At 45.8% G+C, this 13449-nt stretch overlaps 1 protein-coding gene across 4 annotated transcripts in view; it reads left to right on the forward strand.

The window, feature by feature from the left end:
• The window catches only part of LOC145358038 (transcription factor HIVEP3-like), a 397799-nt gene that overhangs the window by 369573 nt on the left and 14777 nt on the right, over window positions 1-13449 (forward strand). For all 4 annotated transcript variants that reach the window (XM_080211747.1, XM_080211748.1, XM_080211750.1 and 1 more), the window contains one exon: window positions 8857-8955. In XM_080211747.1, the coding sequence (XP_080067873.1) occupies window positions 8857-8955 (99 nt within the window). The remainder of the gene's footprint in view (window positions 1-8856; window positions 8956-13449) is intronic.

Here is a 13449-nt window from a genome sequence, read left to right on the forward strand (position 1 = left end):
CCCCAAACCCCATGTGGTCATTCGGGAACCTCAATTGCCTGGTTCAGGGTTTCATCGCACAGGCCCAAGGCAGGTGCATGGACTTAGGTATGATGGGCCGAATGGGCAACCCCTGTTCCTCTATTCCCAAAACTCAGATCCACTCAAAGGACAAACTACAAAGAAAAGTACAGCCCTTTGGCCCTCCATGCCTATGCTGATCATGATGCCCTAACTAAATTAAAAAACTTCCTGCCCTCCCTCAGTCCATATCCCTCTATTCCCTCCCTATTCATGTACCCGTCCAGACACCTGTTAAATGTTGCTAATGTGCCTGCTTCCGCCACCTCCTCTGGCATTGTGTTCCAGGCACCCGCCACTCTCTGCATGAAAATCTTCCCCTGCACATCTCCCTCTCATCTTCAACCTGTGCCCGCTTGTAATTGACACTTCCAGTGTAGGAAAAAGCCTCTGACTGTCCAGCCGGTCTATGCCTCTCGCAATTTTGTCGACCTCTATCAGGTCTCCCCTCAGCCTCCGTCTTTCCAGTCAAAAACTCCTTCTTAGCTTGAGAGCAGTGTTGCTTGACTGAAGTTTACGTAGCTGGCTACCACAAGGGGATTAGTATCGTGCCATAAAGCAATACATTGAGAATTTCAGAATATATTCTGAAAAGTAAATATTGAGTTTCCAGTTGATAGTCCTTTTTTTGGAAAACTGGAAGCGAAACCCAAACAGCTGTTTCAGGGAATTTGGTCTTTAACCTGAAGGCACTTGCTGTTCTAATGCAAGTTATTTTATACTGTTTTGTTAACTGAGAGGCCCACCTGATCTTTCTAGAGAAGTAATTTTTTTTTGGCAGCTCCATCTATCTCACGGGTGGCGCACACAGAACTGCCCTCCTCTATTGATGTGCGTTTTCCCAGAAATTAGCACAAATTATTAGTCTGGTGCAACTTTCTTACCGCTGCAAGTTTCCATCTCGGCTGCTGCAGGGAACATTTTCCCTGCATTCACAGGTGATTACGTCATTGCCATTTCCGCCCTGGTCAATATATTTTGCTGTGGCAACGTCGGAGAATAAATAAACAGTCATGGCTGGGGTTCTAGTAACAACATAAACAACAACAGAAAGGAGAGGGAGACTTGCATTTATATAGTGCCTTTCGTGACCTCAGGATGACCCAAAGCACGTTACATGGCATCAAATTACTTTTGAATTGTAGTCACGGTTGTGATGTAGAAAATGTTGTAGCCAATTTGAACATACCAATCTACCACAAGCAGCATGTGTTTCTGATGTTGATTGAGGGATACATATCAGGCAGGTGACTGACCATCTTTACAATTATGTGGGATTTCTGAGTCCACCTGCAAGATGTGGGTATGCCGGCGTTGGACTGGCGTAAACACAGTAAAAAGTCTGACAACACCAGGTTTTAGTCCAACCTATTTATTTGATAATATACTCACTAGCTTTCGGGGTTACCCCCTTCGTCAGGTGAATGGAGAGTTAAGGGTTATGGGGAGAAAGTGGGAAAGTGGAAGTGATCCACTTGAGGTCAGCCATGATCTTATTGAATGGCGGGGCAGGCTCGAAGGGCTAGATGGCTCTCCATTCACCTGACGAAGGGGGTAACCCCGAAAGCTAGTGAGTATATTATCAAATAAATAGGTTGGACTAAAACCTGGTGTTGTCAGACTTTTTACTGTGTTTCCACCTGCAAGGACAGACGGGTTTAATGTCTCACCCAGCACCCCCAACAGTAGTGGCACTCCCTTGCTTACTGCACTGGGAGTTAAGAACATAAGAAATAGGAGCAGGATGAAGCCATCTAGCCCTTCGAGCCTGCCCTGCCATTCAATAAGATCATGGCTGACCTCAAGTGGATCACTTCCACTTTCCCACTTTCTCCCCATAACCCTTAATTCCCCTGTCGATCAGAAACCTATCTACCCGTGACGTGAGTTGTCAGTTACAAGGAGAGGCTGGACAAACTAGCATTGTTTCCTCTGGAGCGGCAGACACTGAGGGGAGATCTGATAGAAATCTATAAAATTATGAACAACATAGATAGGGCTGACAGTCAGAATCTTTTCCCCACAGTTGAAATGTCGAATACTAGAGGGCATGCACTTAAGGTGAGAAGGGGAAAGTTCAAAGGAGACGTGAGGGGTAAGTTTATTACACAGAGAGGGGTAGCTATCTGGAACGCATTGCTAGGGATGGTGGTGCAGACAGATACAATCGGAGTGTTGAAAGGAGCTTTTAGATAAGCGCATGAATATGCAGGGAATAGAGAGATACGGACCAAGAGCAGGCAGAAGCGATTAGTTTAATTTAGCATCATGTTCAGAACAAAATTGTGGGCCAAAGAGTCTGTTCCTGTGCTGTATGTTCTATTACAGTTCTAATCTCAGGAGTGGGGCTTCAGCTCAACGAGTGGTACCTCAAAAGCAAGAGTGCTACCATTGAGCCAGGGCCTGACAATCTTGAAAGGTAGTTTGTATGGTATTAACACTGGAATCCCAAAGGCCCCACTGAGCCCAGTGCCAAATCTGGCTCATGTCATTTAGGATTGCCACCTAAATGCTGGGAGACAGCAGACCTAGAGCAGTATCAAGGGAGCATTCCGACTCCGTCTAACTCACTTGCCGGCAATTATTTCTCTCGCATTAAAGAGCAGCTTACCTGTGTCTTTACACTGCAGATTGGGATTTGGGCGCAGTTTTTGCAAAGTACACCCCAAGAGGAGCCCTCACCCAGGTGCTTTGGTGCCTCCTGTGACACAGTGCTTGTAGGCTCAGTCACCTGTGTCTGAATGCTAGTCAGACTTCTCATGGTAGCTCAGCAGGAGACTCCTTTCAGGTGGAAGCCCCATCTTTGTGTCTCTCCAGGTGCCTTCCATTTACCTTTTCATCTCCCCTCCCTTCTACTTGCCACCCAGCTCCTCCACTCCCCTCCCAGTCACCTTTGTTCCATCCCCTGGGATACCCTTCTTAAATTAGGGCGGCACAGTAGCACAGTGCTTAGTTTATTTTATTTAGTATCACAAGTAGGCTGACATTAACCCTGCAATGAAGTTACTGTGAAAATCCCCTAGTCGCCACATTCCAGCCCCTGTTTTGGTACACTGAGGAAGAATTTAGCAAGTGCACCTAATCAGCATGTCTTTCGGACTGTGGGAGGAAACCGGAGCACCCGGAGGAAACCCACGCAAACGCAGGGAGAACATGCAGACTCTGTACAGACAGTGACTCAAACTGGGAATCGAACTTGGGTCCCTGATTCTGTGAGGTAGCAGTGCTAACTGCCGGGTCACCATGCCGCCCCGCATAGGAGCACCCAGAGGAAACCCACGCAAACACAGAGGGAAGGTGCAAACTCCACACAGACAATTGCCCAAGGTCGAACTGAGGTCCCTGGCACTGAGAGGCAGCAGTGTTAACTACTGTGCCACCGTGCTGCCCGTTTTTAGTCGGAGAAACTGGCACTCGTGTTCAGCACGAAGACTGGCTTGTATTCAATGAAAATACAGGATGAGACAGTCCTTTCTCTCAAAGTGATGGTCATGGTAACAAGCTAAATTAGTTCTGACAGTCTCAAATTAGGTTTCCAAAGAGCTGAGTGCCGCAGTCACAGGATAAGAACAATCTCAAATTGAGTGATAATTTGACAATCCCGGCCTTTGATTCTGTGCCAGAGGGATCGTCAGGAGATGGAGACATCACAGCTGTGTCTTAACGTTGTCCTTGGCTTCATGTGTTACTAGTGAGACCTTATTTTCCTAAATAGAAAGAGAGCATGTTGGAGTAATACTGAGCAGGTCAAACAATGTCTGTGGAGGAGAAATACAGTTAATATTTCAGTTTGATCTCCTTTCATTAGAACCATTTATTAACTGGTACTAACCCTATGTCATGGTTGCTCTGTGAATACACATTGATGTATTTGGGTGAAAAGCAGTTACAGTAAGTCCTCACTTAGCATCGTTAATGTGTTCTTGAGAAGTGCAAGTTTAGTTGAGACAATGTTAAGTGAATCAGACTTTCCCATTACAACCAATGTAAAAGTTGTAGTTAGTTCTGTAGGACTTTTTTAGGAAAAAACATGAAAACATTAGATCCTTTAAGTTGAAATACCACATATCCCTGAATTCTTATTTTCATAAATTAAGTAAGTTTTAAAATAAAGTAACCTTAAAAAATGTAAAAAAGTATGTTAACTCTTTCTACTTAGCTCCCACTCACCTTTCTTCCTCTCCCTGACCCTCTCCCATTCGCCAATACTCCCACTCCCCATCTCTCTCTACCACTCACTGCATCCCTCTCCCACTCACTGCTTCCACCTTCTAGTTCCTGTGACTGAGGGCCTGGGATAGCAGCAGAGGGAGGAAGCAAGCGAGGGAGAAGAACTCCTCAGGGTTGGGAGGGGAGCAGCAAGCTGGAGGGAGGGAGTCAAGTGGGAGAGTAAAGGAGCAGGAGAGGTGGTGAGCAGGGAGATCGGAGAACAGGAGGGGTGGTGAGCAGGGAGATCGGAGAACAGGAGGGGTGGTGAGCAGGGAGATCGGAGAACAGGAGGGGTGGTGAGCGGGAGATCTGGATGGGCTGCCAGCGGGAGAAGCAGGCAATGGGACAGGTGGTAAGCAGAAATAGTCCCTTCAAAATGCTGCCATTCGGGTCACAAGGTACCACATTGGCAACAACATGACAATGGAAATCTCAGTGCTAAGTGCGCAGACTGGCCCCATTATATCTATGAGGTTAACCTAAAAGTGTGTTACTCAGTAACTTAAGCAGTATGCGTTATGTTGAACATCTTGCCTCCTTGAAGACATCCAACGTGAGACTCATAGACTGAAAAGGAGGACATTCAGCCCATCATGCATGTTCTAGCTCTTTTAAGGAGCCACCCAATTAGTGCCACTCCTCCATTCTTATACCAAAGCTCTACAATTTTGTCACTTTATGTTTTTACCCCAAAACCTTTTGAAAGCTATTATTGAACCAGCTTCCATCTTTCTAACAGTGCTTTCCCAATCATAACTCACTCACTGGGTGCGACCTTACCTGCCATTCACGCCATGCTCCTGCTTCAGCCAAGTTGGAGAATTTAGTAGCCGCGAAGTCTCTATTCACTGCGGTGGGATGGGAAAATCCCATCATCATAAACAGTGATAAGATCCCGGCTACTGCGTTTTTTAAAAAACTGTCTAATCTTCTCCCTCTGGTTCTTTTATTAATTCCTTAAATCTGTCTTCCATTAAGTGACCCTCTTGTCATTGGAAACTCTATTATTTTTTATTCATTTGTGGGACATGGGGTGTCGCTAACTGGCCAGCATTTGTTGTCCATCCCTAGTTGCCCTTGGGGGGCAGTTGAAAGTTTTTGTGTGGCTCTGGAGTTGCACGTAGACCAGAACAGGTAAGGAATGCAAATTTCCTTCCATAAATTTCAAATTCCACCATCTGCTGTGACGGGATTTGAACTTGGGTCTCCAGAACATTAGTTGAGTTTCTGCATTAATAGTCTAGCAATAATACCACTAGGCCATCGTCTCCTCGATTGTTTGCTCTATCAATACTGTTCATGATTTGAGACAATGCTATTAAATCTGCTTGTACTTTCTGGGGTGAACAAACTCAGCCTCTCTAACCTCCCCACGTATTGAGTTCCCTCCTCACTGGGACCATTCTGGCGAAGTAAGATGCTCTTGCATTGTGGGAGTGCAGTTGATGAAAAATGGCCAGTACTCCCAATACCAGCTCCACTTAGAAATGGGAATGGGGGGGGATTCTGAATCCAGTCAGATAAATTGGAGCAATCGTGCCACTGGCTTCATGCTTTTTCCTGCAACTTTCAAATTTGGTGGGACAAGACAGGCAATGCGGGAAAGGCTGTATGAGGTACAATCAGGTGTGGCCTTAGACCGAGGCCCTGTCTGCCCTCGCAAATGCACCATTTCAATGCAGATGTATTCTACCCAGTGTCCAGGGCCGATATTCACTCCTTAATCAACACTTAGTCACTGTGATGTTGCTGTTTATGAGAGCTTGCTGTGCATAAATTGGGTTACGCATTACAACAGTGTCTAAATTTCACAATGTACTACACTGGCTGTAAAGTGCTTTCTAAGTCATGTATGAGTGACAGTCTTTCTTTCCTTCATACCACTAGTTTTATGCCTGCAGAGAATTTGAAAAGTCAAATTCTTTATCTTGAAAAATCTCAGCAGGACTGGCAGCATGTGTAAGGAGAGAAAAGAGCTGGCATTTCGAGTCCAGACAACCCTTTGTCAAAGCTCCTTACAGATACTGCCTGACCTGCTGAGATTTTCCAGTATCTTCTCTTTTGGTTTCAGATTCCAGCATTCGCAGTAATTTGCTTTCACGCACTCTTTATCTTTCTAACTTTGGACATCCCCGAGACCCTACAGAGAGTGATGATGAGGTTGTCATAAGTCACCGGACTGGCAACCCAGAGTCCCTGGCTAATCCATTGGGAGCATAGGTTCAAACCTCACCATGAGAGCTAATGGAATTTAAATTCCAATAATAAATCTGGAATGTAAAATTAGTCTGAGTAATGGCAACCGTGACAATGATCTTTGATTGTTTCAAAAGCCCACCAGGTTCACCAATGCACTTTAGGGAATGAAATCTGCAATCCTTACCTGGTGCGGCTTACCTATGGCTCCGGATCCACAGCAATGTGGTTGACCTTGAACTGCCCTCTGAATTGGCCCAGTGAGCCACTGAGTTAAGGGCTACTGGGGATGGGCAGCACATGCTGGCCTTGTCCCTAATACCCACATTCTGTGAAAGAATTAATTCAGAAAAGAAGACAAAAGGCTAGCAGTGTAAGATGTACTGTGTTGGCCTATCCAGCGTACTGAGGTGAAGGGTTAGAAGATGCGCCACACCGCTGATAATAACCTGATAGTGGGAGAGTCGTACGATTTCTGAGCTTGTACCATGTTCAGCAGAAAGCAAAGAAAACTCAATGGAAGTCTGAAATAAATGTACAAAGTGCAAGAGATATTGATCAGATCTGGCAGCATCTGTTGAGTGAGAAATGGAGCCAAGGTTAATTCCCCCTACTTGCAAATTCTAGGGTGCCTGTTAACGTATTGCTATTTTATGCAAATTTAAACAACTGTAATGATAATTAAACTCACTGAACCTTAACTCTTCAGTTACTTATTGGACATAGCAGTGGATTTTCAGCAGCAGTTAATATCACCAGCATTTCATTGAGCTGTATTGGTATGAAAGTTAAATTAGTAAACCTTCTCTTCAGACCTTTACTGAATGTATGGAACTGGAAGTCAAACTGCGACAACGGTTGAAGGTGGTTTGAATTTGGGTTAGGGTGCAGAAGAATTCAGAGTGAAATTTAGAATAGAATCCCTATGGTGCATGAGGAGGTCATTCAGCCCATCAATCCTGCACCAACAACAATCCGACCCAGGCACTATCCCTATAACCTCACGTATTTACTCTGCTAGACCCCCTGACATTACAGGTCAACTGAGCATGGCCAATCAACCTAACCCGCATATCGTCAGACTGTGGCAGGAAACTAGAGCACGCACACAGACACGGGGAGAATGTGCAAACTCCACACAATCACCCGGGGCTGGAATTGAACCCGAGTCCCTGGTGCAGTGAGTGCTAACCACTGTGCCACCATACTGCCCTTACAAGTTACCTCTTTTCATGAGCCCCAGCTGCCTTGATGCATGTTGAGGATATTCTCACTGGGTGCACAGGGCAAAGCATGACCTGCTCCAGCACAGCAATCCATCTGTATTACACCAAAGACGGTTGCCCACTTGCCTGTGTGTGTGTGTGTGTGTGTGTGTGTGTGCGTGCGTGCATGCTGTTCTCTGCTAACTCTGGCACCAAAGCAAAGATGACTGAGGTGTCAGCTGTGGTTCAGACCATAGCACTCTCACCTCTGAATCAGATGGTTGTCAGTTTGCATCTCACACCAGACACCTGAGCACCAAATTCAAGCTGACACTTGCCAAGCTGTTCCACGCTCTGCTTCTCAGACAAGATGGTAAACGGAGGTCCTTCCTGCTCTCAGAGCTGGACGTGAGAGATCCTGCGACACTATTTCGAAGAAGAACAGGGGAGTTCTTCTCAGTGTCCTGTATTGATCCCTGAACCAACAGCACTAACATCAGTCAATTTGGCCATTATTTCATTGCTGTTTTATGTAACTGAAACTTAAGTTACTCTATATTGGTTGTAAAATGCTTTGGGACGTCCTGCAGTTGGGAAAGATGCTATATAAAATGCAATTCCTTTCTTTTCCTTTACTGTACAAAAAAAATGAAATAATTGAAGCATCGAATGGGAACTGAACATGGATCCTTCTGCCTGAATGGATCATTGGCACGTCACGCAGTACATTTATTGACCCTTCCCTCCCCTCCCCTCCCCTCTGCCTGTTTGCCGCAAACTCATTCACACACTGAGCACACAAAACTGTCTATTCTCAGTGTTTGGCTGACACAGGAGCTGCATTGTCAGAGACCGATTGCAAAAATCTCCCCACTCGATGAAAGGTGCACTGTGAAATGTAAAACCGGAAAACCAATTGTAACTTTGGAATCACCAGTTCACAATGCTGCTGTCACTGGGTGTGATGAATGGGCTGGCCCCTTCACCCAGCCGGTGCCCAGCCACAATAGACCCCAGTATCGTGATTTTGATTTATGACGTTTTGGAAGGAGATTGCCCAAGGAATCAGGTTAGCCTCACTGGGACGTGAATACAGCAGCAACAGGCCATTTGCAGCCAAGCGGTAGCTAAATGTGTGATTTACTCGGTCGACCCAGCTAAACTCATCACTTTTTGTGTTCTTCAGGGAATTTGACAAAACACATGAAGTCAAAGGCTCACAGTAAGAAGTGCCAGGAGATGGGAGTGACTGTTGCGTTAATGGAAGACGTGGAATCTGAAGAAGGTATCAATCGGGCATGTTGTGTCGCTTAATTGCAGCGCAAATATTTATTGTTTCTCTTTAGAATTGTTGCTTCCCTGCAGCCTTCAATCAAACAACAGGGCTCACTGTTCTTGGGCTGAACGGGGGTAACCAGTTCTTTGGTTTGTGCGCATTCATCGGCCGTTTCAAAAGGGCAAATCCCAAAGGATTGAAGATTGTTACCATTGGATTCCCAGTCTGCTGGAAGATAACAGTAGGAATTACTGCACTTGTCTGCAGTATTTGTCATGCCTGGGAGCCAAAGTGCCCTCCTTCATAGAATCCCTACAGTGCGAAAGGAGGCCATTCAGCCCATCAAGTCTGCACTGACCACAATCTCACCCAAGCCGTCTTCTCGTAACCCCACGTATTTACCCTCCTAATCCCCGATTCTAGAGTTAATTTAACATGGCTAATCAACCTATCCTGCACATTTTTGGACTGTGGGAGGAAACCAGAGCACCTGGAGGAAATCCACACAGACATGGGGAGAACGTGCAAACTCCACACAGCCAGTGACCCGAGGGCAGAATTGGCGCTGTGAGGCAGCAGTGCTAACCACTGTGCCACCGTGCCTTCCCTTGCCATGCCGCTCCTTGCCATGTACAGGCAGTATGTAAACTTACACCCTCCGACTCCATCGACCTCAAACGGAGGGGGGAGGTCCTGTGGCTCGGTTGGTAGCACACCTGCACCAGAAACTCAAGAGTTCAAGTCTCACCCTAGAACTTGTGGGCCATGGAAGGTGCATTCATCACACCATTGATAACTTGTTGCCAACTCCCTTCTATTCCCTACAGGGGAGAAAAAAGTGTGTGAAGATGCAACGCAAACAAACCTGCATCTTCACGGGAGCAAAATCAGATGGAAATTGATAGAGCACCATATGAGCTATTAAGACTAATCAAAGAGGAAGGTCTACCAGGTTAAGAGTAATGGGCGGCATGGTGGCACAGTGGTTAGCACTGTTGCCTCACAGCGCTAGGGACCTGAGTTCAATTCCCACCTCGGGTGACTGTCTATGTGGATTTTGTACATTTGTCCCTGTGTCTGCGTGGGTTTCCTCCGGGTGCTCCGGTTTCCTCCCACTGTCCAAAGATGTGCGTGTTAGGTTGAGGTGCAGACTGGAAGCATGTAATTCAGGATATGTCAGGAGGCGACTGAGTGATCTTCTCCCCCAGCGTAAAAATGCTGCCTCTTGACATTTCTAGTGGGATGTTCAGTTCAATCTTTTGGGGACAGTGTGATTTAATAGGAAGGACAGCCAAGGAAGTTCTTAAGCCTAAACTGTTGTTGGACAAAATGAAACACAACACGTTGTTGACAAATTTATTAAGCCTCTTTAACTTAGTAAAATGTCCTAAGGTACTTCGCAAGGAGTGTAATCAGACAAGGTTTGACACCGAGACAATATGAAAATATTAGAACAAGTGACCAGTGGCGTGGACAAAGAAGTATGTCTTAAGGAGCAGCTTCCAGGAGGAAAATGAGAGACAGGTATCATAGAACCCCTACAATGCAGAAGGAGGCCATTTGGCCCATCAAATCTGCACCGACCACAATTCTGCCCAGGCCCTAACCCCGTAACCTCACATATTTAGCCTAGCTAATCCCCCGACACTAAAGGGCAATTTAGCATGGCCATTCAACCTAACACGCACATCTTTGGACAGTGGGAGGAAACCGGAGCACCCAGAGGAAATCCACGCAGACACAGAGAGAATGTACAAACTCCACATAGACAGTCACCTGAGGTGGGAATTGAACCCAGGTCCCTGGCGCTGTGAGGCAACAGTGCTCACCACTGTGCCACCATGCTGCCTGTTACCCTTAACCTGGTAGACCTTCCTCTTCGATTAGTCTTAATAACTCATATGGCGCTCTATCAATTTCCATCTGATTTTGCTCCCGTGAAGAATCTTGGGATATTTGCTAGGTTAGAGGTGCTATATAAATGAATGTTATGTGTTTTATTCTATGGACCTGGCCTCCCTGCGAATGGGTCGTGTAGTTCACATTCATGAGAAACCTGTGCTGATAATCAACACCACTAAAGCAACACTTGACGCTTGGTATTCGCACCCAGGGTACCACATGTCATTTGGAGACCTGCCCACAATTCCAGCAGAGGCCACCTGCCCATTAAATAAACTCCCAGAACGCTCACGTCCCAGAAATTTCTCTCTCGTGTCAGTCATCAGCTGAGTGAGCTTGTGCTGGAAGAGAAATATATGATGGATGACTCTGAAAGTTTTCAAGTATGCCAGAAATATTTCAGCTGCTTTTGAACGGTTGCCACTCTCGGTTGATGAGGTAACCCATCTTGTCATGAGCAGGGATTAACAGTCACAAAGTCTAAGGATTACTTTTTCCCCACTTTCATAGAACATAGAATAGTATAGCACAAGAACAGGTCCTGCGGCCCATGATGTTGTGCCAAACATGACGCCAAATTGAACTAATCCTTTTTGCCTGCCATTGGTCCATATCCTCGATTCCTTGCATATTCATGCGTTTATCAAAAAGCCATTTAAACAAGCCTTTTATATCTTCCTCCACCACCTCCCCTGTCAGTGCATTCCAGACACCTAGCACTCTCTGAGAACTTGGCCCTCATATCTCTTTTGAACTTTCCCCCTCTCAGCCTAAGTGCATACCCCCAAGTATTAGTCATTTCAACCTTGGGGAAAAAGATTCTGACTGTCAACCCCATCTATGCCTCTCATCATTTTATAGACTTCTATCAGGTCTCCCCTCAGCCTCCGACACTCCAGAGAAAACAACCCTAGTTTGCCCAGCCTCTTCTTACAACTCATATCCTCTAATCCTCTAAATCTCTTCTGCACCCTCTCCAAAGCCTCCACCTCCTTCCTGTAACGTCGCGACCAGCATTGAACACAAGTGTGGCCTAACCAAAGTTTTATAAAGCTGCGACATGACATCCTGACTCATGTAGCCTATCATTGGTTAGCTATTCTTTATTTTGGAATGCCTAAAGACAAGGACCTAAAACTGCAAAGGTTCATTTGGAATTGGCAGATTGTAAATTTGGGTTGAAATGGAAGAGCTGGCGGAGGCGTCATGGCCCCTCTGAAGTGAAAGGTCAAAGTGCAGAACTTTGGGTTCCTGCATCCAGGGGTTATTGGGTTACTAGGGAAAACAGGAAAATCAGGCTGCCTCCATCATGAGCTCTGCTTCCCAGGATCGGAACTCCCTGATTGTTACATCCAGGAATCGTGCTCAGCGCCAAGCACAAGAACAAACTAAACAAAGTTCATTGACACCATTATCCTGTCAAAGAGTTGGGGAGGTTGCGGGGGGAGCATGGGCAGGTTTATGGCAGAATTTGCAGCAGTTTATTCTGCAGTAAACAAAATCTATTTAGAGTAAAGAACATTATGTTCTTATAAGGAATTCAGCGTTGCTCTGACAAGCCCAGAACCTTCTGTTATCAGATATGTTCTTCAGCGAAGTTCAGAGGTGTCCTCATTAAGCAAATGCTCGTGGTGAGATTTGAGATCAAAACGAGTGATGTAAGTTGCCGACTCATTTAAAAACCTGAATCTGAGACAAATACAACAAAACAATGAGTAGACTTTCAATAAGAATCCCTCTCCAGATGAGCGTCAAATCCACACTGACTCATCAGTGCAGTACAGAGAGAACGCTGCACGCGAGGGTGCATTCATTTGAATGACATGTCAAAGAAAGGCTCTGTTTGTCCTCTAAGGGGCGTAAAACAAGAGAGCTGGCTGTGGTGCCCTAGTCAAGAAATAACCCTTGACCACCATCAGTAAGAAGTCTCACAACACCAGGTTAAAGTCCAACAGATTTATTTGGTAGCACAAGCTGATCTTTAACCTAGCGTTGTGAGACTCCTTATTGTGCTTACCCCAGTCCAACACCGGCATCTCCACAACCATCGTTAAAACAAGTTATCTGATCATTGTCTCATTGCTGTTTGTGGGATCTTGCTGTGCATACATTAGCTGCCATATTTCCCAACATTGGAACAGCGATGATATTTTCAGAAAAGTACTTCATTGGTCATGAAGTACTTTGGGACATCCTGAGGTCAAACTGGAGGAGCTGACACCCAATATCTTTAGCAGCTGTTCGTATTATAGGATAGTTATATAGTATTTGTGAGTGTAGTCATATAGCAGCACAGTGGTTAGGACTGCTGCCTCACAGCGTCAGGGACCCAGGTTCAATTCCAGCCTTGGATGACTGTCTGTGTGGAGTTTGCATGTTTTCACCATGTCTGCATGAGTTTCCTCCAGGTGCTCAGGTTTCCTCCCACAGTCCAAAGATGTGCAGGTTGGGTGGATTGGCCATGCTAAGTTGCCACTTAGTGTCCCAAAATGTGTAGGTTGAGGGAATTAGCTGTGGTAAATATGCAGGGTTATGGGGATGGGGCAGGAGTAGGCCTGGCTAAGATGTTCTTCAGGGAGTTGGTGCAGACCTGATAGGCCA

Source organism: Carcharhinus amblyrhynchos, chromosome 24 (genome assembly GCF_965287045.1).
Source record: "Carcharhinus amblyrhynchos chromosome 24, sCarAmb.v2.hapA, whole genome shotgun sequence".
Taxonomy (NCBI): domain Eukaryota; kingdom Metazoa; phylum Chordata; class Chondrichthyes; order Carcharhiniformes; family Carcharhinidae; genus Carcharhinus; species Carcharhinus amblyrhynchos.